The sequence below is a fragment of the Pseudorasbora parva genome, chromosome 1 (genome assembly GCF_024679245.1).
Source record: "Pseudorasbora parva isolate DD20220531a chromosome 1, ASM2467924v1, whole genome shotgun sequence".
NCBI classification, from domain to species: Eukaryota; Metazoa; Chordata; class Actinopteri; order Cypriniformes; family Gobionidae; genus Pseudorasbora; species Pseudorasbora parva.
This window is the reverse complement of record NC_090172.1, coordinates 42434414-42462096: the sequence shown is the minus strand read 5'-3', so window position 1 is coordinate 42462096 and position 27683 is coordinate 42434414. Positions and strand designations below refer to the sequence as shown.

Sequence of the window (27683 nt, the reverse complement as noted above, 5' to 3'; positions counted from 1 at the left end):
AGAATGTAAACGTAATGTTTTGGTCGGAAATCGTTTCCTTGTTTTCCCATAGTGGACAGTTTCTGAATTCACAATTGAAGCAGCATGCAAGTTTTTTTTTCTTTTCGTTTTTTTTCTTTTCTTGAATGTAATTCTTCCTCACCCCCTCCTCTCCTCATCTCTCAAAATCTTGGCAACGTAAAAAACACAATGTCTTGAGGAATGTGATATAGTAATTTGAACTGGGCGCAAATGACTGATCAGATCTTTTTTTAATTGTTTACAAGGTCATGAATATGTTCAATAAATAGACTGTAGTATCACTTTTACTGTATAAACTTCATCTTTTTTACATGCAGTCCATAAAATTTTCATCTGACGGAATAATTTACCCTGTTATGTATATATACAAATAGATATTTTCTCTTTTCTCTCTCTTTTTTAGAACTCTCAATAAAATCTATACATTGTGTACACTATCTGCCCCTTTTAATGGTCAATGTGCATACACACGAAGTGTCTATCCGTATAAACCGCCAGCCGATCTTCCTTTTGCTATCCATGGTAAGAGCTCGCACGTAAGACTGGGTTGTCCGGCATTGCGAGTTATAGTGCCGCTTGTCTATTCCTCGGCAGCCCTCCTTTGTGTACCCCAAGGGGTTGCATTTGGTCTCGTAAAAGTATTGCTTCAGCTGACCGTTAGTCACAGGGACCTTCTCCAGGACGGTGACCGTCTGGCCCGACATGTCTATGGCCGTCTTTTTGTCCACAGCCGTCACCCACTGGCTAATACTGTCACAAACGCTGAGCTCCCCTCGCCGTGCGGGGTCTGAGTGCCGCCGCACGCGCATCGACATGTTGGCGGCGTCCAGGTAGTTTTTGTATTCCTCCAAGAGAAAGAGTAACGGCGGCTCCAAAGGCACTTGGTTGCTGATCATCACCCGCGAGGCGTACAGGTCAACGTCCTTCGAGTCTGCCGCGGCTACGGGACCGCCCCCTCCTTGGCCCTGGTCAGCCCCGGGCCCCAGTTGCTGCGTCGCCTCCCCTTCCACCTCAAGCAACTCCTCAATCACCTGCTCGAAAGTGTCTGTGAGCGAGGGCAGCCCGCCCCCACTCTGTGGAGTCCCGTGGCCTCGGCTGCCTGAGGTGATGGCAGCGGCGCCCAGGTAGCCCTCGGCCCGGTGGCCCCCCTGCACGCCCGGGATCTCTCTCATGGGCGCAGCTCTCATGCAACTGAAGTATGAAATAACCATAGTAACAAACAGGATGGTCATCACTCTTCTAACCTGTTGGAACTGGAGACAGACAAGAGGGTTGGGGGAGTGAAAAAGGGGAGGGAGGAAGAGAAAACACAACGTAAAACAGCCATTTTAATTTGGGGTACTGGAAATAACATTACGTGAAAAACACTTCCCCCGTGGTCAACGAAAGATTAATAGTCGTTTGTGGTTATTGTAGCAGATGAAACCGCGATCGCAAATCATTACCGTAACGCAGTACAAAGCGTGACACAAACACAACGTGCCAACTTGTTATTTCTTCATTTCATTTTTAGTTACTGGCCCACGGGAGCGCAACTAACACTGCACGCTTTCACCCGTCCCTGCTCACACACCTGCACATTTGTGCCCCTCTTCCCCCACCAGCAAATGCAGCAGGCTAAATTCAGAGACCCTGGAGTATCATTAGGAGGACACCAGAGAACTGCTCCCACTCTCCTCAGTCTCTCTCTTCCCCTTCCCTTCCTCCTCCTCCCTCTCCTGGTCCCTTGCCTCTTCCACTCTTCCCTTAGAGGTGTGTGAACTGCTTGTGTGAGTATCAGATGGAGCAGATATAGGTGATAAGTCAAAACCCACCAAAAAATGACAGAACCGCTTAAATGTAATTACTTAAATGTAATATTATTAAAATGATATACTCTTATTATTATTTCAAAAAGATAATGTCTTTTTTTATTATTATAATATTCTATGCAAGATGAACTTTACATACTGCTTAAATGTATAACAAACATCTAAACTTCTCTGGAATCAGCTGAGCAGGACTAATTTGGAAGAGCAAGTCTGCACACTACGATGCCGTACAGATGATTATCTTTCCCAAAAAACTCAAACAGAGCGATAAGAAACAGAGCGAGCTATGGAAAGACACTGTAACATAAAAGTAGAGAAAGATATCTGAAATGAAATGATCAGAGAATGAAACAGAGAGAATGAGAAATGCAGAGAGAACTGGAAAAGATGCCAGTCATTCATTCGCTCATTCATACCTACACACAAACTGCCATGCTTTATTCAATGGAATTTTTCCTGACTACAAAATCAATGCAAATTAATTACAATTCTATGAAACCGTGAACCTATCTGATTCCTCCTCTCTTTCCTTTCCTCTCCCCGAATCCCTCAGCAGGTTTCTCTTACCTCTCTGAAGTCCCTTTATGAGTCACTGCGATTCATTGCATCCAAAGGCATCCCGGCACATACGAACAGACAGGGGAACATGCATACACAACAACAAAAAAGATACCCATTACTCGTACTTTTCTAAGGAGAAGGAGAAGAGGAGAGGTAGGGCTGGGGTAAGGGGGGGTGGAGGGGGGTTGCATTTAAAAATATCCAGCACCGCAGCAAGGCTTCGCCAGTTCTCTGCGTGCTGTCCTCCCGATGCCCCACGCAGCCTCAGGAAGAGGCAGAGGGAGGATCCGCTCCCAGAGCAGAAGGCAGTACGGGCCAGCAGGAGAGAAGGAGAGACACGCCCTGTCTAAAAGGCATTTGTTTCATTCTTAATTGGTGTCTGGGGCCACGGCTGCGATTTGCTAGCGCAGCGATGACTGCCATGGAGATGTGCTTTCTATAAATAGGCCGGTTGGGAGTCCCACAGTCTCGATTCAGAATATCACAGCCCTCTACTTAATGAGCTCAGTCCCCTCGCTCTGTGACGTTGCAGTCCACGAGGGGTGTGTGTGAGAGCGCGTGTGCGTCAGCGCGCGTGTGTGTGTTTAGCTAGGGAGATGAGATGGGAGCATCTTTAATCTCTCCTCTAAAATGGTCAAAAACAAGTGTGGAAAAACCCAGAGCCATGGATACAGCTGTGGAGGACAGATCAATCTTAATCAAATCAGGCAGTGCGCAAAATGTGTGTACAAGCTGCTTCTGCAGGCATGAAAAGATACTTCAGTCTGTCAGCTTTCCCTGTAATGGAAAAAGCTTCTTACATTGTCAGCAATTACCTCTGCTGAATATAGCGAGGAATTTAAAGTGCCTGCCTGAGGATTATTCAATGATTCTGTCTTATTTCATTCCTCCAGATGTGGCGCGCCTGTGAGGACGGATGGATTATTGTCAGCGTTCCTAGTCTCAAGACAACCTTAATGCGGGTTTATGCACATACAGAGAAGCATAGCCCAGTAACCGCCCCAGTTTTAGGACGATCCCAATTAGCAAACATCTGTCGTCTCCCTAATGAGCGAAGTATTTATATATATTGCAGAGGCTTCTGAATGAAATACCAGCATCAGTCATGCTGACACCCAAATCCCTTCTGTTGCCCTACCTGACAGCAGGCGGAGTACCAATGTCATCTCACATCCGAATCCTACCGGTAAAACATTACCTTAAATATATTACGGAGCTACCTGGCTTGCAGTATCACGTAAAAGCGCAAAGGTTGTTTACTGAATTTGAAAAGCTGTGGCATTGACTAAATTGTATCATTCCCTCCTAATTAAACTAGAGCACTGGTGTGTAGTTGTGTGGCAGGGGGTGGAGACCAAGAGCACAACAACCCTGATGACGTCTCTCTCTGGTCTCAAAGGGGGATGAGAGGAAAAGGGCGGTGGGGCTAGGGGGCAGTGCCACTCATCAGCTCGCAATTGCTTTACATTTCTCTCTGGGGTCCCTTCTCACCAGGAACAACACACGATTTTATTTCTAACTCTGCTATTTCCTGTTTCCATCAAGAGAATCAATATGGATTACGCTCTCAATCAACTTCCTGTTAAAACGTAATCTAGACGATGAATCACTTTATTGCTCTGGGACTGAGTTGGCAATAACTGAGACCTTCTGTCTCATTCAAAGCAGCGAGGGAAGACAAGATTACCTTGACGGACATGTTTGTTCTGCTTTAATATGCGTGTGTTTGAACTGCGTATGATAATGGAATACCAATATCCTGTCATCGTACCGTATGATGTGCAAACATGGCGTATGTTTGTGTATATAGAGTACAGGTGTTTTTGATGGGTCACAGAAAGTGAGTGGTGATGTGGTAGTAGCCATCACAAAAAAAAGTAAAAAGCTGAGATAATCCGTTACACTGTCATGTAAACAAAGCTGCTAATTCATGCTTTTTGTGTTCCATTTGTAAGACCTTTGAAGCCAGATTCATTATGAGGCATTGAAAATACTACAAACAAGGTTTCCATCAATCAAAGCTCTCACATGTGAAACCATCCAGCCTGCAGGGATCTTTCAAGCTCTCTATCTACAAAGTAAGCTTGATGAAATACTTCATCCACACAGCTGTATTTGATCCCTATGGTCGGGTCTTATAGGAGCACGTTCAAACACCTTTCACTGTAAAACATGATTGTACTTTAATTGGGCCTGAGTGGCAGCTCTATAGTTTTGGCAAAAAAAACGACATGCACCTGCTCAATTGTTTGGAGAGGGGCAGGTAGGACAGGATAGATTGGTCAACATGATCCTGATTCCCCCACAACTGTACTTGCTTAAATCTCCATGCCAGAGGGATTACGAAAAGAAAAGCACTCATGACAGATGTGTATGGATCTTCCAACTTAAAAGTATTGTGGTAACAGACACTTTTCTATTGGTCTTAGCACTCCAAGGCAAAATGGAGAAAAATAATTCACTCCTTAGGGCAAGCTACTTAACAATGCATGATAAAGTATTTGAAAAGAACTACAAAGGTTGGGGGGAAATGCTTGTAGCATAAGAAAAGATTTTAGATTGCTTTGGTCTACTTGTTTCAATGACAAGAAACAATGTAGCGTGCATCACCTAAGCTCACACAGGTGTCTCAGCTGTTAATTATTATTTTGACTTGGAGAACACATTAAAATGTGAAATCCATAACAGTTACAATCTGACATTAGTGGTAACACAACAAGGGACAACTGCAAACTTTCTGTTCATCTGTGATGAAATCTATGTTCAAATGTAAGTTTTTTTTAAAAAGAGTTTGAGTTGGTGCTGGTTATAGAGTTCAAGACCTCTATCTTGTCAAACCCAAACTATAAAAATAACAATAAAGATGCAATGTACAAAAACGAAAAAAGTGAACAAGTATAACTCTAGCGAACGCAAAAATCTTCATTATCTTCAGTAAAAGATGCACATTTTGATAAAAGCTAATTGATAAAAATTCTCAAAACTACAGTATTTTATATTAGTTTGAGTAGCCTGCTGGAAACAAAAAATAAATACTTTAGTAAAAATTTGTTTTTAAATTACAAAATATATAGGTTTAAACAGTGTTTTATAATCAACAGTAATAAAAGTTAGCAAGCAAGTTAGTTAGAGAGCGCATATTTTCACCCGTAAATTTCAGAAATTCGCTTTCGCTAGAAAATGTAACCATAACAACGGGAAGTTGCACAAGCGCAGTAGGCCTACGATTAGTTTCAGGCGGTAAGTAGAAAAACCAACATTTATCACTTCACTAGTCAATTTATTTACATATAAATACATATAGAATTTGATTTGTTTGTTTAAAAAGTAGTAATTGACGTTTAGCTAAGCCTACTAGTGGTTTAGTTGCGTTTAGTTAAACGAACCTCGACAGAACCCCCTTAAAAGTAAATACAATAGATTTAACGTTACTTATAAACAGAACAGCTTGAAACAGCCTGGTGACGAATGTAAATGTGACTCTAATACTGAAAGGCAGAAGACAAAGACAAATTAAACATTAGTGCTGTAATAATTTATGTATAAGTTTCGTATTTTCTCGTAACAGGAGAAAGGGCAACGCATTGGCTAACAGGATCCGCGAGGAAAATATAATCTAAGATTTGCCACTCTATATGTTTGTAGGCCAAGAGATTGAGTTTTTTTCCTGGAACTTTCAAAGAAGTTGAAAACATATCCTGGTACCAACCGGTAAAAACTTCTCAAGCAGCGGTGCTGCTGTTAGTAGGCTATACATACTTTTAAGTCACAGTTTCTAAACTAGAAAAGTGGTGTCAAGAGAGGATTCTCTTAAACCAGCGGCATCCCTTCCACACAATCCAGGCATTACACCACTTTTGCACTAGATGGCGCATTCGTCTACATAAAGCTCATTTCAAGGGAAGGCAAGCAGAAAAGCATAGAGACATCCATGAGAAACATCTCTTTCTGTCACGTAAACATACGCTCACACAAAGAGAACTCAGATTAATAAGAGGCCACCTGATAGCTAATAATAAATGAGCCTGTTTTCTTTGCTGCAGCCTACATCTATATGATTTTCATCTAAAACAAATGACATACAGAATCGTGTGTGTATATAAGCATAATAAATTACAATGTAGCCAGTCTATTACTACAGTCTATTAGGATTGAGAGAAATTGTTTCTAAATCAGCTAGAAGTGCAATTTTGTTCAAGCTCTTTTGCCCAATGCCCAATTAGCACCCAAAAGCAGCCCAGAACTATAATTTATTTGTTCGTTTTTAATTCGAAAACTTTAATGTTCGCTTTGGGAGTTCATCCGATCCAGGGGAAGGCTAGACTCTACACGGTAAACCTAAACGATGATCTCAAGTTTCATGTTCTTCAAGTCTCATCGAATTCACGAAATGCATAATATTCTCTCAACGTTCTCATACATAGCCTAGTTTTCTCTTAAACGGTAAACAGTCTGTCCTTGTGAATAGACATAACGTTATATACCGTTTGGTAAAACTTTAACACGCCATTAATACATAAAACATATATCAGGAAAAAAACAACAGCACACTTTTCATTATTGCAGCAAATGTAATCAAACTAACTATTAAACAGCTAAAAGCTACTAGGATAAACAGCAAATAGCCCTGGAAAATAAGCAAAAACAACTTTTTAGGTTCGACTGACCCCTATCAGAAATTCAATCAACATAATAACGCCGTATCTTATTAATGAACGCGAGGATATCGTTTCATGTTGCCGCTGCATGATCTTAACACTTGATTAGTTTTTCCTAACTCCCCTTCTCATTTCAGACGCAGTTAGTAAACCTGCAGTAATCACTCTATTCCGCACAAAAACCTACCTTTACTGCCCAGTCGTAAAGGAGCCCATTCAGCAGGACAGTGTCATCTGGGATGTTTTGGATAAGCCCTCCGCTCAACTATTTCGCGATATTCGCCCGCTCTTCGCCAAGCAGCAGCTGCAAGTAGTCTCTTCAGCTTTTGAGCAAATAGATTAAATTATTGATAGTGGAAATTGCATGGTTGAGGTAATGGACTCCCATGACTGAGCGGATCCTTTGGAGTTGGGTTGAAGCAGTTGGATGGCATGGTGAGCGCTCGCGGTGTAGTGCGCATTGAGAGAGCTCTCCAGCTTGAAATGACGGCTTCATTCCTCGCGACTACAGTAACTAACTACTGCCGTGACGTTGCAACATGTGACTCCAGCGAGAGCGCGACCGAGCGCCAACCGAGAGAGACACTTAATGCCTAACGAATAACCGGAAAGTATGTTATTATGGCGTTTACCGAGAGCCAAAGAGCAGCATAGGAGAGAAACCTTTCTAATCCCTGAACATACTGAGCCTGAATGTGTTTCTCCCTCCCCAATATCCGTCGTTTTTGAAGTCATCGCTTTCTTCTCTTAAGTGCTCCTTCAACTGCTAACCATCGAGTTAATGTGGGTTTTTGATATTTTCCCCTGCCCTTCATCTTTAATAATGACATATATATATATATATATATATATATATATATATATATATATATATATATATATATATATATATATATGATTGAATCACATAGGCTATAGTGTTTTATTTCATTTTTGTAAGCTATATAGACATCAGAAATTGGCCACACATGAACACCTTCTTTTAGCTTAATTTGTGCAACCAGTAAAATTATAATTAATGGTTTTAAGTTATTACTTTTGCCATTCTCAAATGTAATGAAAGATAGACTAATATATGGTTTTAAGTTATTGCATTTGCCATCTAAATCTTCTCAATTGATTGCACTTTAAATTCATTGGTTTCACTGCCAGCAAATGCTGAAACAGCGTCCTAATGGATAGCCGTTAGGTTAATATGAAACACCTTTTTTTTGTGACAAGACCATAGATCAACTGCTGAAATTGATATTTGCAATTGTGACTCCACAAAGGTAGCTTCAAAGTAAAAAGCTCACTCCTTGTCCCCACCACATCAAGGATCTATTATTCCCTGGCCATCTCTGTATGTGATATTTTAAACTATTGTCAGTTTGAACCCCTCTGTCCTCCAAAAGGAGCTTATGTGCCAGATGTTGGTTCATTGCTTTTAAAACTATTCATTGTTCTTCCAGTGTCAGTTATATTCCTCCAATAATGGGAGCGGTTTGTTTGAAATGTGTAAGGTAAATGGTCAAAGATGTTCAAACTAATAGGACGATGGTATATTTTTTGCAGCTTAGCCATTCATTCTTAACTTGACCTTCCAGGAAGAGTTTAGGGAAAGCATTCTTTGTTCTTTCACCCCATGCTATACCACATCATTAGCCCCATACTTTCACCAAGTGCTTTTGGATCTCGTCCAATGCAAGATTTATATTGATGAGTTTCGTGTATAGTGATGATGATTTTTCTCTGCATAAGGTAATGAGGTGGAGCGGTTTCAAACCTAGCTGTTCCCAGCATGAGAGTGGATGCTAACACCTGCCTCCTCTCACATGCATACACACTTTATTTCTTTCCATCTTTCTTTTTTCTCTCTCCTTTTCATCTTCCATGTTTTTGCACTGCTAAACTCACATATACTTTCAAAAATATAGCTTCACCTTCACTCATTTTGACATATTCATGCTTACAGGCCCTTCCTCTTTCCTATAGGGACAAGCCAAGATGAATATAACTCATCCCATAGGTTCACAGGAGGAGAGGGCAAACCCTGGATGACAAAGAGTTGCATCAGCAGTTAAAGAGCGACATGACTCCAAGAGAGGTAACACACACACACACACGCACACACGCACACACTCACTCATGTACACTCTCACACTGCGCATTATGGCTGTTCCAGCTAGGTAATCCATAAATAAATCACTCTGCTTCTCATTAGGAGCACAAAAACAACATGGATCTCATTCAGAACTGCACATACAGCACAAAGTTGACACCACCACCACAGAAAGAACTAAGATAACCACAAAGTGGACATATGGACTAATGAGAATACAGCAAGAGATGAACTGTGGGAAGGCCTTGACTTTCATTCGCTGCAACTTTGTGCAAACTTTAGGATCAATAAAAATTATGACAGAACACACAGTGTGGGCATTATAGCTGAAACGTTGGTTGAAACTTGACCATCAGGATCGGCGTGTTCAAAGTGTTGAATGTTGAGAGAGTCGGAGCGGCGTCAGAAGCGATGGCCGTGTCTCTATCCAATAGGTCGGGTCGCTAATGACGTCACCTCAGCTTTCTCAAAATCTGTCCCTCTGTTGTCTTGTGTGCGGTCTCGACCCATCGTAGCATATTCCATCCTGGAACCATCAGAACAGGTCTCCCACATAATGGCAAAGCAGGATTCTGAATTCTGAAGTCGCATTTTGAGACTTAATGAAGCATCTTTTTGAAAAGGTTAGAAGTGATCTGTGTCTTGTACAAACCTGAAATGGTGGAATAGTTTCCGCTATTTCAGGGCAAAGTTTTAGAATGTCAAAACTAGTTGTAAAAACAGAGGTGATGGCTCCTTCATAAGTCAATATGGGATATCTATAAAATAGAATCTAGAAATCTAGACCAGATCTTAGTCTGACAGGCCAAAAAAAGTTAGTTTATAGCATTCATCAAACATCACAGTACTGTCACAGAGCACAGGAAAAAAACAATGCCCTTTTTGAACTTTGGTGCTGCAATGAAAAGCTTAAGTAAATTAAAAAAAAATGTTTGTCAACATTGCACTAGATTTTAAACTGAAATACACTCTTATAAATAAAGGTTCTTTACATCAGTGGTTCCATGAAGAACCTTTAAATATTCCATGGAGTTGCACAAAAGGTTCTTTAAATTATATAAAATGTTCTTCACACCAAGGAATAATTGCTCTTTTAAGATCTGTTCACTAAAAAGGTTCTTTGGGGAACCCAATATGGTATTTCTATGGCATTGCTGCGCAAAAACCCGTTGGAACCTTTATTTTTTAAGAGCGTAGCCAAGTATTCACAAACATTTTCCACACAAGCCCGCTGTCAACAAAAATATGAATGACGAATGTGAAAACGTATAAATCATGCAGAGTATATCTTATAAAATTCAGCCCACGACAATGATTTAGTGTTGTTTAGACTGTAATGTGGAGTGTACATTTAAGTATGTACGCTAGTTTAAGTATGTCCCGTCTTTCCATTTTGTCATTGCATTGAAATGAGTGAGTCACTTTCTGGAACTTCAGTTTGCCCATTCCTGGGTGCCTGTCTCTGTTTCTTCGGCTCGCTGTCTTTAGGGAAGGGAGTCTGGGCAGTGCTTTGTGTGACTCACATCACCGTCTCTCATTCCAGACCCACACTGAAGAATTGCGCAGTGCTCATCTCTCCAACAGCAAGATGCAACAGGTCCCTGTTATCAATAAAGGGCTGAAGGTGGTCAACAGCGGCCAGCCGTGTAAGATAAAGATCTCAAAGTCTTGACTTATAGCAGCTACATTATAGGACTACACACTTAGATATCCACTTTAGCACATAGACACAATGAGCTATACAATCCACGTAACTGTAATCTATCCCTTGCAGCATACACCAGCTACACTGGTAATGTATCCGTGGGGTATAAGCCCTCTGCTGCACTTTATCCCTTTGTACACACATCCTCTGGTAATCTAGCCTTTTGCTTGCCCAACAAACCCTTATGTGTCAAGGGTGAGTATATTTACATAATTAGGTAGACAGTTCTTGTCATGCACCATTGTAGCCTGTCTTTTACACATTTAGGGGTTACTAGATTCATAGTTCGGATATCCATTTAAAATATGGATGTATTAATATACGAACGAATGCACAGAGGGAAAAAAACACCATCATAAACAAATAGTGCACTTTAAGAGATGGCGCAAATGAGAATGAAGATGAGAAATGAAGAACTGTCTATGAAGTATGAAAATCACTGTTCTACAAAGCCGTAGCGGAAAAAAGTGACCTCTAAGAAATGTTAAGCATTCAAATGTTGAAAAAAACTTGCTTTGTTAAACACCGTTGTTAGAGAGACCTTAGAAATAGCATTAAGCAAGTATATCAAAGTCACGCTCAGACACAAACAGTCGGAATGCCATTCTTAACCAACATGCGCAGAGGCAAATTGCAAACATGTTAGAGAAGTCCTGCATATACATACCCAAGCACTGACGTTGGCGAATAGTTAGAGGTTTCCTTGGTGGAGCCTTAGTTGCCAGGCACCAGCACTAATGCTGCTCTGTAGCTATTCACATACAGAGGCAAGTGCCACTCCATCAGTGAGTAAAGCACACAGGTGGGGGGGCACAAACAACTAGCAAAGCACATCATACAGACCCCATCAAACAAACTTGGATGCAGATGTATGCTAGAGGTCAAGCACAGATTCTCAGACGCACAAACAACCATACAATGGGGTCAACAACACCCTAAATGGCAAACTTCTTTTCAAAAGTATTACAGAAAAAAACATGAATATGTAGCTATTTAAAAGCTGATTATAGAGGAATTACACCATACGTGCAGATATCACACGACCTCTTTTCAGAATAAGGGCTTTGCGCTAGAGCACCGCAAGTCACGCTCTTGCTTAGTATTGAGCGCGCGCACAATTCCTCAAGCCTCTTGAGGGTTTCTTGCGCAGAAAACCATGCAGTCGGAGGTGCTAATTGACCAATGATTTTAGGCTTGTCCAAATAGCCTCATAAGCACAGAATAATTACACTGAATGCATCCGAAGTATCATTCCAATTATTTTGGCACCACGTTAATTAGCCTGCTTATATATGCAATATCCTATAGAAATTGTGGTTAATCTAAATATGATAACGACGATTATTATTTGTATACTTGTTATTATTGTTGTTGTTAGCAAAATTGTGAGACTATTGTGGTTCGCAAAAAAATAATCTTATCAGGGAGTAAATGAAAAAAAAAAAAAAAAACGGACCTTTTTCTTTTTCGCAATTGTGACGAGCACACGCTTTTATTTCCCAAAGGAACTGTGCATATTCAGTAGGCCTATAATAAATTCCTCCCGCGAGTGAAGCAGGGCGCAATAAGTCGGTACATCTCTATAAAAGTTAATTAGGAAAGCGCGCTCTCCGCAAACAAAACAATTTTCATACTTAGTTTATAAATATCCCCTGATCATCCGCGAGTCAAACGAGGATGAAGTAAACGCCGATTAAACTGTAAAAATATAATGCCACAATAGCATTATGTGATGTCTGAATTGAAATATACAAGCTCAGATTTGTTATTGACGCCCACCCTTAACTCTGCAGCGATCAGAGAGCGGAGGGGAGGGGGGGCGGAGAGGGAGATTCTCAGCTAGATAACACAACCCCATTTATGGACTGATCCGATGACGTACATTGCAGAAAGTTCTATAAAAAACCTTCCGTACATACAAAGTGTGTCGTGCCATCCCCCAGCACCCCCCACCCTCCCCGCATCCGCCTCCAGCCCCCCTCCCCCCGCGTGCCCACACCCACACCACCAACCCACATCTCTATCCCTCTGTCTCATGAACTAAAATTATATATACATTCATTTTATAAATAATAATATTTTTTTTAAAAAAATGCATTAAATAAATGAAAAACACGACTCTGGGTCGTTTGATGTGTAATAAATGGCAACAAAAATCATTAATAACATTCGACTCTATACAAAGCTTTAAAAAATAATTTAATATATTGATGCAGAAGTTTAGTCATTCACCACTGGATTGTAAAAACAGGCATTATTTCGTTAAAAAACATGAAATTATGCATAAAATAATTGCTCCTAAAAACGGCGCCCGTGACCGTTTTGTTGCATGTCAATAGCCTAATGATGCCTCTAAAATTTGCCCATAAATGACAAGGGTATTACGAATATTACAATTATAAAACAGCGATAATAAAACCTAGTTATAAAATCAGCTGCTATCTCGGACCCGTCCAAAAACATATGCTGCTTGTCCCGCTTGATTTGTCCCTCTAAAGCCAGATGTTCGATACATTGTTTTTGCAACAACAGAGATTTTCTCGATAACATGTTTCGTACGATTATGACAAGGAAATAAATGTTTAATAGAGAAATTACCGATTTAGCAGTGATGAAAGAAGCTAATGCATCCGAACAAAGAGAAACAGTCATAAGGATCATTTAAAAGCAGCTAAATGACACACTGTCTTCCGCATGATAGACTCTTGATTAACGCAGTGCTCAGGCGCCCGTGGGCTTTCATATCTGTCTGTTTGTCATTCAATCGCTTCACCCTTTAATCAGATTCTTGGATACAAAGAAAAAAAAGCGACCGTAGCCAATATCCTCCGCTCATCCCTCTCAGAAACTGAGACGAATTCCTAAACTTAGTCGGCATAAAAGTCAGAAAATCATCAGCGAAAGGCTCCTTTAAAACGCTGACTGTCCTAATTGCGTCTCAGTCTTGCACAGCTTTTCTTCAGCTTTCTCCACAATACGCGTGACACCCTCTCAGCCATTTCCTTATCAGGCAATCTTATCGGTGGCTCCATCTAACCCAGTCTGAACAAAATCTGACCACGCCTATCCAAATACTTATTCACTTTAACTGGAAATATATATATGAATACACAAACACACACACACACACACTGCTTTGACCAACGGGCTATTTTTGGCGAGCTAATTTAAAATATTTTAACATGGTATGTTATCTGTGGCGAAAGCTTTTAGCTCTAAGTGGTTCCCAACTGTTCAGCGTGTGCACAGACAGACCTGTGCGCTCGGGAGCGAGATGAGCAGGTGATGCTGGAGGAGAGGAGTGGAAATCTCGGGATGAATGAAATGGAGAAGCGGTCCGTAGTAAAAACATAGCAATATGTCCACGATGACGAAGTGCGGAGATGCTACAGACGCGATTACATTGATAAGGCTGGTTGCACCACTTTAAGATCGATTCAACGAATAAATTATCCCTCCATGCTAACAAAAACAACATTTAGCTGTTAAGAAAGGGTAATGAGATAGATAGATAGATAGATAGATAGATAGATAGATAGATAGATAGATAGATAGATAGATAGATAGATAGATAGATATTTTCATTTCCAGCAAGACAATAAGTAGATGGCAGCTCGTGCTGAGTCGAATATTTTATTAAAGACATAGCCCATTATTCAGCAAGCAAAGAAAAGCGAGTGCTAGACAATTGCGCATTTAAGACAACACGAATTCCGCAAGCATTTTGATTATGATGAGGACGGAAAGTCAGCTGTTTTCGCGCTTACATGCATAGTTTACTTTCTACATTTTGCGCTATAAATAGCAACTCGTATAAAATGCCATCTCTATATGGGGTGAGATATAGAAATATACATTATTCCGTTTCTATGATTTCGTAACAAAACTGTGGCTGTTAATTGAAACTACTTTGTCACCGTTATGTTTTCTGCTCTAGTCATAGTGTAAAATCATACGAGTAGCCTAAAGTAGAGGGAAAATGTCAAATGATAACGTAAGTTTAACAATTCCCTTATGACTCAGTGTCTTCTCTATACCATCACTACCCAAAGATGTTCATCACAGCGTAACATTGTATCTAGCTCTAACCGCTAATCAAACTTAAAAAAAAAAAAAAAAAAAGAAAACGTCAAAGATGTCCTTTCTCATGTACAAGTAAAACATCTGCCCTAAAAGGACTGCTAGTTAAGTGGAGAATAAAACAAACAGGTCTTACCTTTTTAAGAGCTGACAACCACTATCAGTGGTTAGATCTCCAAGACCAATACTTGCATTTCCCAAAGTTAACGCTGTGCACCAAGTGGAGCTTGCAAAGTACGCGTACACTACAGCAGCTCTACCATTTCAACTTTCACATGCTCTAAGTGGCGACAAAACTCCAAGCGCAAAGCAGCCCCACTATCGACTGGTTCTTTTCCTCGCGTTTGATTGTTTGTTTTGTTTTTTCACCGGTCTCCCTCCGAAAGCGAAAAAAAGAAGGAAAAAGTGAAACAATTCCCTAGCTTTGGCAAAAGAACTGCAAAACACAAAAGGCGATGTCCACTCACTCCGTGTTAGTCCTCAGCGTTCAACGACTCCGGTGCCTCTGTCCAAAGTGCTGAAATCATAGCACAGCTAAGGTTACTTAGAGGCAAAAATCTATACTTTCGTTAAGTGCCACTTGATATTGCTTTACTCTATTGCTTCCCCACGCCTTGTCACGTGAATATATCCTTGGCAAGCCCGTCCTGTTAATATTTGATCACATGTTGGCCGGTCGTTTTTTTAACAAAAGAATCACTTATCTGAAAAGTCGCTCATAACCCTCTAAAGAGGAGTCCCCCCAAAAGGCTTGAAACCCATGTCCTCAAATCACACAGTAATAGCGCCTTGGTGCTCTGCTTTTGTCCTGCAGGGCAGATGGACATGTCTACACGTTGCTTTTTCACTGACAGAGAGCACTTGTAAAAATAATAATATATATATGATATTCTGAATAAAGGCTAAAAGCCCAATGGTCATCAAAGCGCAGATTGGCACAGCGCAACAAAGGCAAAACCCCAATTAGAATGTATATTCTCTACGGCTATGTATGTGTCTGCGTTTGCTTTGCTCAGATTTGTTTTCTCTACATTCGAATCACAGAAAACAGCAGCATTACAAAGTTTTACAATCGTGTTAGTAAACCTGAACCCTCGTTTAAGTAGCCTTCAGCGTTAGGGTCCATAAGCACGAGAGCAAATGTCGTACATCAAAATCTGTTCTTTTGATACCAACCCTACAGTGTAAACACAAGCCATGCCTTTTGGAGTAATTATTTCTTTAAGTGTAGTATTTCCATGCTACTTACCATTTTCCTCTATGCTGTCCTGGAGATAGAAGTGTCTTAATATCCACACACTCCAACAGATGCTGGTAGGTAATGTGTCTTGTTTGAAGTCATCATATGAGAACTTCTGCCGTGCTCAGAAGATCGCCCACCACTTGGGTGACTTATGAATCTAATAACCCTTTGCAATATCCGCGTGCTTAAATTCTCTAACACCTTGGTGACTGTGCCGACAGGACAAACAGCAACCAGTGCGATTTACCCAAAACCCCTATACAGCTTTACGCAGTTCCCTCAGAAACGCCGTTAGTGCTCTTACGTGATTGAAATAAGCGAAGGCGGTCAAGTTTATGTGGGAATTAAACTGACCACAAACTACAAGCCCGTGATGCTGAGTGAAAATGAATGACCATAAGAAAAGTTGCGCATCCAAGACAGCAATGTGCACTTTTTTTCGCTTGTCTGTGCGTGTATTGCGCGTGATATGTCAATATTACGCGAAGCCGGTACAGTTCACGACATTTTCAATCTGGCTGCTTTCCCGGCTTCTGAGGGAGAAGTCAGGTAAGATCACATTTTACAATCTTATTTTCTGCCAAGTAGTACTAAGTTCTCGGGAGACTTGTTGCTGCTGCTGCAGAGCTGTGGTATTGAAAGCCAAACACAGGAAAAACATGGTTTTAAGTACCATACTTACATCTGTGCAATACAGTTTGAGCTTCGTTTTGTGTGTAGCCTACTATAGGAAAAGAAAAAAGCTGAATCCTCGTCAGTCTTGTGGAACGCTGTCAACTTAAAGAAATGACAACGTTATTTCCCCCCGCACGCCTTTATCTTGACATAAAGAATGATATGGAAGTCACGAAATCCAAGTACGACCGTTGTCTGTTATCAGTAAAATTCCATCAGAGCGCGAACACTCAGACATCTAATTGTTATGCAGTGACGAGGCGCTATGCTTGGATGTGTCCTACAAATGTGCTGAAAGTAACATGAGTAATATATGGTATTTACCCGCATATGAGCCAAGATTCGTTCGAGCCGGTGAGTTGTAAAAGACACGGAACGCTATTGTATTTATAACTCAGAGCAACAGTAAACAGTATGCTTGGGTAACACAGACATTCACAGTAAACGAACTGGGAGAAAAAGTTTAAAGAATCATTGTACAGACCCCTTTCTCACACAAACGTCTTTCATGGTTGGCATTAACAGACATTTTTTTCCTATAAACGCATAAGTCTAAAAAGTTGCTGCTCTGATTCAACAAGTTAATTTCTTCCTTCATTCATTTATCCATTCTACATACAGTAGCAATGGATATATCAAACAGAATCTGACTTGTTATGATAACATAGAATATATCTGGCAATATATCTGGTTGAATTGAATGCAAACAATTTGGTTCTTTGTTTCTCATCTTGGGTTTGCTTTAGTTCAAGAAAAAGCTGATTAGACATGTGTTTTTTAGATGCACTTTTGATGCATTTTTCCACATCTTTTTGTATTGAATATGGTATGATGATATGATAGCTGCTTCTTTCCTAAAGCAGAAACAATGCGATTTATTACAATACAAAACTTGGTTGGAGACACTACATTGCTTTAGTTTTTCTTTTAAAAGTTTATTTATTTATTTACTTAAAAAAAAATTAACGTGTGTCTGTTACTGAGCTTCCTGAGCTTGGCTCGTTTTGCTCTTGCAGGTCTTGGTGCACTGCAGACTTACACATAGTTCGCCATGATCAGATAAGGATCTACAATGCTCTGTCAGGACACATTCATGAGCTTGGATTTACAGAAGACATCTTTTGAAGAATGAATGGCTCAAGGTTGAAAATGGTCGCAGGTGAGTATAGTTTGTGGAGTATTATAGATATTTCAAATGAAGACTGCGCTACGGATGAAGCAGGGATATGTTGCGTAGGGATATGGCCCTTGAAGTTGTTAAACAGAATAAAATGCTGTCTCAAAAAAGTGTTCCTCTTGTGGAGAATTCAGGGCTAGTACTGAGGACACCACTTTAATCGTCTTCTAAATGTCTAAATGGATCCAGAACCTCCATCATCACTTCCTCTTCTTTCTCAAAGCTGCATCACTTCATCACTCCAGTCTTCCTTTTCTCTCCTCCGTTCTTTCCACGCTCCCACAGATTTCACAGGCTCCCTGGATGACTCACACGCGGCCCTCTGCACCACCTCTGCCCTCCCCCGTAACTCCTAAACTGAGATACCCAGAACCTCAAACTACAGGTCAGTTAGACCACCAGCACCTTCTCCTACCTAAGACTGCACCCACTCTCATCCAACGCCTTCAATTTCTGAACGGTAATATATTTAAGCTCCTGAACCACTGCTATTTATATTCCACATTATACACACACGTGATTTTTACTGTGCTAACTGTATATTCTATCCCCTAACCCTACCCCTAAACCTAACGTCACAGAAAACATTCAGCATTTTTACGTTTTCAAAAACATCGCATAGTATGATTTATAAAAAATGTCAAAATACAAAAATGTCCCCACAAGGACAATGATCATTTTGTCCCCATGACATAGGGTGCACCAGTACCACATACACAAACACACAATCTTAGATTGAGCCCAAATTATGAATATTACTTCAATGTATGATGTGTTATAGTAATAGTTGGGTGACAAAAGCCAGAAGGCAATAGTGCACTGAAAAATTTGTAAAATAATTAATTAATTAAAATGAATTAATTACATTTTTAGTAAAATGTATTTTTTTTTAATATATTCTAAAATATACAAAAATATTAGCTTGGCATGTAAGATCTCAGCTCTATGCTTATTTCAGGGGAATCACCGAAAGTGAGAATACTGTGCATCTTTGTAGAAACTACAAGAAGAAATTCCCTTATTAATAGAAGCTTAGGAAGATGAGGGTAGAAAGGTCTATCCTATAACTCTATACTGTCACATTATGTAAATTAATTTCTCTGGCTAGTTTTATTTGAACGCAATGTTGTCTTTATGCAGGTCACCTGAGCTTGCTTGTTTGTCATGCCTAATTACATTTGGGCTTCGCTCAGTCTCCAAAATCATTATGAGAACTGAAGTGTATGGCAGCCAAAAGAATTGCACCGTCAGCATTTTTGAGCCCCCTTCTTCACTCCATTTACCGACCACTATTAAGAGTGGATGGGTCCGTGGGGAGTGCCGTATCATTTCTCTGTTTCAATTTGTGTTCCATAAATATCAGTAATGGGGCTTGCACGTCACAACTTACACAGTACCTGGCAGTAAAAATAACCCTCAGCAGTGGGTGTGTACACGTGTCGGAGGAAGGATGCATCCTGTCTTATGTAGGGCTGAAGGGACATCTATTGTTTCTTCACTTAATTTCTCTCTTGTCCTCACTCTTTCACAGCTGCTTTCTGGTGCCATGCGCTACTTTAGAATGCATAGCATTCATATTCAGTGTTCATGAATACACAATGTTCACAAAAACAGGGGGAAAGGACAGATTCAATAAGATCCGGTTGCATTCAGACTAATGGGGGGGCAGATTTGTGCAATTTCATGTTTGAGGTAACATTTTTATTCAAGGGTGCAGTAAACATGACACCACATCCAGCTTTTTTCCAAATTGCTCGTATACTATTTCTTATATCTTATATTCACTTTATGTGCAGGCCTATAACATCTTCACACACTGAACTTTTCTGAAGATTTCAGCAGAATTGGAATGCCCATGATTCACAAGGTTCCTCATATCCCAGGTGAATCCGATTATGCTTTAAACCCATTGCTTAAAAATCTAAGCAGAAAAATATGAAAAGACGTGCATGCTATTTCCCAGTGCTTAGGTCTGGGATTTTACTCACACTGGAATTCAATAAGTGAATATCCTAACCTCAAGAATCCTCACGATTTAAAATAGCAAAGCGTCTAGTGATTTGTGATCATGAAGTTTCAATTACTGATTCACATGGGGAGGTGGATCTTTATTTTATAATGAGTCATCAAAGAGTGTTAAAACTTATGATGATGTCAAACATATGACTATAAGACTGATGACAAAAAGTCCATTACAGTAACTCATCTAACATTTATCAATCTATTTTTTAGATAAAGTTTTTGTCATTATGCTTGAGATTCATGCTTTCAGATATTCTATTCTATTCTATTCTATTCTATTCTATTCTATTCTATTCTATTCTATTCTATTCTATTCTATTCTATTCTATTCTATTCTATTCTATGATAGTGATCATACTTAGGGGTGCTGAAAAGCATTCACCAATCAAATCAGCATTTTACTACCATTAATTCTCTCTACCAGGCAACAGTTTCCAGCTAGTAGCACATCAACACAATTTACATATCAACACGACATGGCTAACAGCCGGCTGTGAAGATGCTTGGCAATTGTAAGAAAACATATACACACAGAAGTGGTGTAAATTGAGAGACTACTGGAGCTTGTGACAGAAATCTCATTTTAAATTTGAGCAGTGAGCTTGTGTTACAGGCCAGGGTGTAGAGTGCTTTACCTTTACAATCTGCTTTCTAAAGAGATACACTCCTACAATCTGTGACCATTATAATAGGCTTTTAAGTTATTAACAAGCTCTAATATAGCATTCATATGGCTGTCACAGATGCACACAAAGACAATATTAGCATTAATTTAAGTGCACAGCATTTATAAATATATATATATATATGTATATATATATATACATACACAGGTCCTTCTAAAAAAATTAGCATATGTGATAAAAGTTCATTATTTTCCATAATGTAATGATAAAAATTAAACTTTCATATATTTTAGATTCATTGCACACCAACTGAAATATTTCAGGTCTTTTATTGTTTTAATACTCATGATTTTGGCATACAGCTCATGAAAACCCCAAATTCCTATCTCAAAAAATTACCATATTTCATCCGACCAATAAAGGAAAAGTGTTTTTAATACAAAAAAAAAAAATCAACCTTCAAATAATTATGTTCAGTTATGCACTCAATACTTGGTGGGGAATCCTTTTGCAGAAATGACTGCTTCAATGCGGCGTGGCATGGAGGCGATCAGCCTGTGGCACTGCTGAGGTGTTATGGAGGCCCAGGATGCTTCGATAGCAGCCTTAAGCTCATCCAGAGTGTTGGGTCTTGCGTCTCTCAACTTTCTCTTCACAATATCCCACAGATTCTCTATGGGGTTCGGTCAGGAGAGTTGGCAGGCCAATTGAGCACAGTAATACCATGGTCAGTAAACCATTTTCCAGTGGTTTTGGCACTGTGAGCAGGTGCCAGGTCATGCTGAAAAACCAAATCTTCATCTCCATAAAGCTTTTCAGCAGACGGAAGCATGAAGTGCTCCAAAATCTCCTGATAGCTAGCTGCATTGACCCTGCCCTTGATAAACACAGTGGACCAACACCAGCAGCTGACATGGCACCCCAGACCATCACTGACTGTGGGTACTTGACACTGGACTTCAGGCATTTTGGCATTTCCTTCTCCCCAGTCTTCCTCCAGACTCTGGCACCTTGATTTCCGAATGACATGCAAAATTTGCTTTCATCCGAAAAAAAGTACTTTGGACCACTGAGCAACAGTCCAGTGCTGCTTCTCTGTAGCCCAAAAGTGGCTTGACCTGGGGAATGCGGCACCTGTAGCCCATTTCCTGGACACGCCTGTGCACGGTGGCTCTGGATGTTTCTACTCCAGACTCAGTCCACTGCTTCCACAGGTCCCCCATGGTCTGGAATCGGTCCTTCTCCACAATCTTCCTCAGGGTCCGGTCACCTCTTCTCGTTGTGCAGCGTTTTTCCTTCCCACAGACTTCCCACTGAGGTGCCTTGATACAGCACTCTGGGAACAGCCTATTCGTTCAGAAATTTCTTTCTGTGTCTTACCCTCTCGCTTGAGGGTGTCAATGATGGCCTTCTGGACAGCAGTCAGGTCGGCAGTCTTACCCATGATTGCAGTTTTGAGTAATGAACCAGGCTGGGAGTTTTTAAAAGCCTCAGGAATCTTTTGCAGGTGTTTAGAGTTAATTAGTTGATTCAGATGATTAGGTTAATAGCTCGTTTAGAGAACCTTTTCATGATATGCTAATTTTTTGAGATAGGAATTTGGGGTTTTTATGAGCTGTATGCCAAAATCATCAGTATTAAAACAATAAAAGACCTGAAATATTTCAGTTGGTGTGCAATGAATCTAAAATATAGGAAAGTTTAATTTTTATCATTACATTATGGAAAATAATGAACTTTATCACATATGCAATTTTTTTGAGAAGGACCTGTATATACCAATCAGGCATAACATTATAACCTAATATAGTCCTAATATTGTGTTGATCCCCCTTTTGCTGACAAAAAAGCCCTGACCCTTCGAGGAATGGATTCTGCTAGACCCCTGAAGGTATGGTGTGGTATCTGGCATGAATATGTTAGCAGCAGATCCTTTAAGTCCTATAAGTTGCGAAGTGGGGCCTCCATGGATCGGACTTGTTTGTTCAGTGCATCCACAGATGCTCAATTGGATTTTGATTTGGAGGCCAAGTAAACACTCGTTGTTCTCCTCAGACCATTCCTGAACCATTTTTGTTTTGTGGCAGGGTGCATTATCCTGCTGAAAGAGGCCACAGCCACCAGGGAATACCATTTCCATGGAAGGGTGTACATGGTCTGCAGCAAGTGCTTTGTGTCAAAGTAACATCCACATGGATGGTAAGGTTTCCTAGCAGAACATTGCCCAAAGCATCACTCTGCTTCCACCGGCTTGCCTTCTTCCCATAGTGCATCCTGGTGCCATGTGTTCCCAGGTAAGCAACGCACACGACCCTGGCCATCCACCTGATGTTAAAGAAAACGTGATTAATCAGACCAGGTCACCTTCTTCTATTGCTCTGGGGTCCAGTTTGGATACTCATGTGCCCACTGGTGGCACTTTTGCAGTGGACAGGGGTGAGCATGGGCACCCTGACTGCTCTTGCTAGTAAATGGCTCCTCACATCACCACTAGATGTTACTCAAAACTTCTTGTGCAATTTGAGCTACAATAGCTTGTATGTTTGATTGGAACACACGGGACAGTATTCGCTCTCCACATGCATCAATGAGCCTTAGCCAGCCATGACCCTTTCGCTGGTTCACCACTGTTCCTTCCTTGGACCACTTTTGATAGAAACTGACCACTGCAGACCAGGAACACCCCAGTTGTCTAGCCATCACAATTTGCCACTTGTCAAAAATCACTCAAATCCTCACGCTTGCCCATTTTTCCTTTGTTGCCTAATTTATCCCACCCACTAACAGGTGCTGAAGCTGTGATAAAGATTATAATCAGTGTTATTCACTACACCTCATCGGTGTGTGTGTGTGTGTGTGTGTGTATACATACATACATATATTTAAAATGTGAGAGATCAAGGTGTCATCATACATGTACTGAGAGAGACGTCTAAATACAAATGCAAATAATCACAAACCAGAGTATGAACACATTTACTGTATTTGCGTACTGTATATAATAACAGTCAATGTAGGCTACTAGGTTATGCATGTTGATGCCTGCATTCATATCATTATAGTCATTTACACTTGCACAACATTGTTTATTTAAAAAGTGATTGAATGCACTGCCTAACAAGCAAGAATCATCACAGAAATTTCAATGTTATACATTGCTAAAATTAACTAAAAAGCACATTCATTCTCATGCACTTTCATATCACAACAAATTCATATAGTGCTTAATAAAATAAGTCTATTTTTTAATTATTGTTTATGTTCCTTTATGAATTTGACAGACAGGTTTATCCATTCATTATTTAATTTAAAGTAAAATATTTTGTAACTATAACCTATGTTCCCTCACCCATAGGTTCTGCAGTTTATTTGACTATTCTTATTTGCATGCTTTTCAATAGTTGAGGTTTGTAAGGGCTAACAACAGTGAGGTTTTGTCTATTTGCATCTCAGAGTACGTGGACATCTAATATTTATCTATTCATACAGCCATAAGCAACACTGTTTATAGTTATATTGGTAAAACCCTTTGCTAAACGGACAAAATAAGACAAACAAAAAATGAGACAAGTAATCTGTTGACATCATTACATACCATTACATCAAAGACTGTTCTTTTTATAAGGTCTGAGACATGAAAGCTGCAAGTCTCAAGAGCATTATGCGCTTGCACTGTTTATGTTTTTATTCATCAGTGAGTCAGTGGCCATTTTCGTTGGCCATTTTAGTTCGAATTTGGTCTCTTGTGGTACTATTGGCAGTTGTAAAAAGTTTCTTAATAGAGTTAATTTTCTAATTAAGACATGAAAGTGTGATAGAGACAAATAAAATAAATGACTACTCTTTTGTTGTACTGATAACCTCCCCTATAAAAAAAATATTTATAATTCCTTCAAAGAAATTACAATTCTGCTGTTGCTTCAAACATGTATTACTTATTTTCTTCAGTGGAACAAAAAGTACATGTTAAATAATACACTTGTCACTCTTTTCTATGCACAAGAAATGGTGACAGAAACTGAAACATTCAAAACTTAAAAAATCAAAAAGACAATTCGACACACTAAAAATGTTGACACCCATAGCTCTCCTTGACACATTTATGACAGTTCATTAGAGAAGAGAAGTGTATTTTCTTTTTTATGTTAAATCTGTTCAATGTATCAAAATTTCATTCACAAAATCGGTCTGAATGATTAATTTATGAATCAAACTGTTCAAGATTCAAGATATTTAGAAAGATTATCAGTCAATTAGGAAATATACTTTTTGGTGAATGGTCCCTTATAAAAATAAAACGAAAGACATGAACTTACTTACATTCATTAACCACTTTAACTAACGAAACTATTGTTTTTGTTTAAGTGTAGTCACAACAACACATCATTTGCAATGTATTATAATGCAAATGATCTGACAGTTTTGTTGCATCATCATTTGCAACTTACTATTACAGTAAAACGAGATATCTGGATTATGGCATATTAGTTACTTCCTTGACTAGCTTTGTTATTTTAGCCTTGTCTTAAAGGGGTCATTAACTGCATTGTTTTATAATGTTTCCTGAGGTGCACTTAGAAAGAAAAGCCATTTTTCCTGCCCTGATTTTAGCCCTCTGATTTGAACACTTGGTTGAAAGGGGCGTGTCTGTTGTGAGACTTCAATTTAAACACTGCTGTGATTGGCTAACATCTTACATAAATAGTTAAGTGTTACATGTGGGACTCTCGAGAATAATAATGCTTTTAGCACGTTTTTACTATCACAGTTTACTAATCTTAAGGTCTACTAATCGTAAAGTGTTGAATATAGTATTATATTTAGATCTATATCATTATATTTAGGTCGTGGCATGAAAGGTTGCAGCGATGAGCAATGTAGCCGATCATAGATATGTTGAGTGCATGAATGCAGTGAACTCGTTTTCTAGACACTAGCGAATGCTTTCATCATAACTAACAGTGCAAACATGATGTACATAAGAGATTCATCGATTATAATGGGAGTTTTGCAGAGAGTCCAGAACTCAGTCACTGATACACTTGCACTGTTTGATTTTTTTTTCTAATTTAAATAATGTTTAAATAACAAGTTATTTTCATCCTACTAAGAGAAACGGTGTGAAGTTTAGTCACTGGTTCGATTTACTGACACAGACAAAAAACTTCTGGCTGTACATGAATGAATAATTACAGAAATCACTGGACACAGATCAGGCATTAGAATTAACAAGGTTACTTAGATGTTGTCGAATTACTGTCAAGTCCAGAATGTTAAAGTCTCTTTGCATAGCCCTGAAATTGTGACTGATTTACCAATGAATCGACAGTGAAATGTACTGAATACAAATAAATAATGCTCAACTGAGACATTCACATTGTTGAAAATAATGAACCACATTGCTAGCATTAGGATCCTTTGGAAGGTAATCCTGTAGCCTATTGCTCTTCTCTTCTCATCATGCCACTAACACGTCAGTGGGCGGGGCCAAAGTTGCAATGATGAAATAGGTGTTGATTTTCTTTGAAATTACATAGATAGGCACATTCCGAAGTTTTCAGCTCTGAAACTTACAGGATATTCTTATAGTATGATGACCTCTTAAGCTAGCCTGGTCTTACCAGACTCTTGTACATTTAATTTGTATATAGAGTCTGGCCACTCTCCATTGACAAGGGTTTATTTCCGTGAAGGCTCTGTTGAGGTTTAAAAATATTGGATCTGCCATAATCAATCGCTAACGTTTGGTCGTGACGTATGTCATGCGCCCTTCACCTGTTTCACACAAATCCAACAACATAAATGTGCACTTGTGCACGCCACCTCAGTGATAAAACTATAGGATAAAACCTAAAATTCATGCATTGGGATTGTGATTTATTCACGTGGCGTGGAGGGGAAAGTTTTGTGATCGGGAACGCGCTGCTCAAGTGGTCCGTAACATGATTTTATGCTGTAAATAAAATGTCATATACTTGGTATTATAATAAATGCTGCTATAAATAACAGACCATTTCAAATGTTTAAGTGATTTTATTTTAATCAGTTTGAGTGGATATTGCTCTTGTAAATACTTGGCAGCATTTTAAAGAAATACAAGTCTAGAAATGCATCCAAATAACAGCAAAGGGCAACTGTACGGTGCTCTGCAGTGGTCAAAAATGATTATAAACAGTGAATTTTTAAGGGCTATATTCTTGAAAACTCAGAAATGTGGATTCGGACAGCTATTACATCACCACACGACCTGGCGTTTGTCAAAAGCAGTAGCTAACTCGGCCAGGGATTTTTACATGGGTGGTGAGAGACGGACAGCAACTGAACTACAACTCAAACTAGTGCTCGACATCAACGTCATCGTTCTCAGCCACTCCCTTTGTTCGCTGATTGGGCCGGTAAAAATTTGTTCGGAGAAAACCTAAGAATACACCGCAGTCCCAGACATAGTACTGAAGGAAAATGAAAATTGAGCGGAAGTACGTAGGAGGGCAGAGCCAGGCTACTCTTAAGCCCTATTTGCACGGTAATCTGGGGATTTAGAAATGTCCCCATCATCTGATTTTCATGTGGTGCATGCGCACGGGATAAGCGAAGCCTGTGAATTGACTCGCATTTACTGACTTATCTCCCAGATATGACGTCAAGGCTTTTGTGTTTATTTATTTCATCCCTTATAAAAATGAACCATGGTTTTACTTACAACCCCCCCTCCCCAATACAAACAATGTTATTGTCGTTAAACCAAGGCAACCACAAATTAACCATGGTTTTGCTACTCTAACCGTAGTATTTGTGGTAAAACTGTGGTGATATAAATGCTTTTACTATAATAACACGGTGGTGGTTATTTTTCTGTCATTTACAGTTCACCAGGTTAAAATAGCTCACATTTATTTGTAATACATTAACCTCGAATTACAATGCGAACCCCCTCGCTTGGATAGGCTTTTGCTTGGAAATGTATTTTCATTATAGGTCTAACATTAGATGTATGATATCATAA

At 39.6% G+C, this 27683-nt stretch overlaps 1 protein-coding gene and 1 long non-coding RNA gene across 11 annotated transcripts in view; one reads left to right on the top strand and one right to left on the bottom strand.

The window, feature by feature from the left end:
* Positions 1 to 232: 232 nt before the first annotated feature.
* On the bottom strand, positions 233 to 17025 carry bdnf (brain-derived neurotrophic factor). Of its 8 annotated transcripts, none has more exons than XM_067441272.1 (2): positions 16863 to 17025; positions 233 to 1274 (listed from the first exon to the last, which is right to left on the bottom strand). In XM_067441272.1, the coding sequence occupies exon 2, from the start codon at positions 1251 to 1253 to the stop codon at positions 456 to 458; it is 798 nt and encodes a 265-aa protein (XP_067297373.1). In that variant the 5' UTR covers positions 1254 to 1274; positions 16863 to 17025; the 3' UTR covers positions 233 to 455. The 8 variants fall into 8 exon arrangements, with proteins under 8 accessions (XP_067297373.1, XP_067297340.1, XP_067297355.1 ...); XM_067441239.1 differs by lacking the exon at positions 16863 to 17025 and adding an exon at positions 16187 to 16322; XM_067441254.1 differs by lacking the exon at positions 16863 to 17025 and adding an exon at positions 15074 to 15506.
* The window catches only part of LOC137073117 (uncharacterized), a 35987-nt gene continuing 16463 nt past the window's right edge, over positions 8160 to 27683 (top strand). For 2 of the 3 annotated variants that reach the window (XR_010904733.1, XR_010904731.1), the window contains exons 1-4: positions 8160 to 9137; positions 10696 to 10798; positions 17872 to 18014; positions 18318 to 18417. This is a non-coding gene — a long non-coding RNA (uncharacterized lncRNA). Of the gene's footprint in view, positions 9138 to 10695; positions 10799 to 16513; positions 16730 to 17871; positions 18015 to 18317; positions 18418 to 27683 lie in introns of those variants that run through there. The other variant, XR_010904732.1, reaches the window with a different exon arrangement.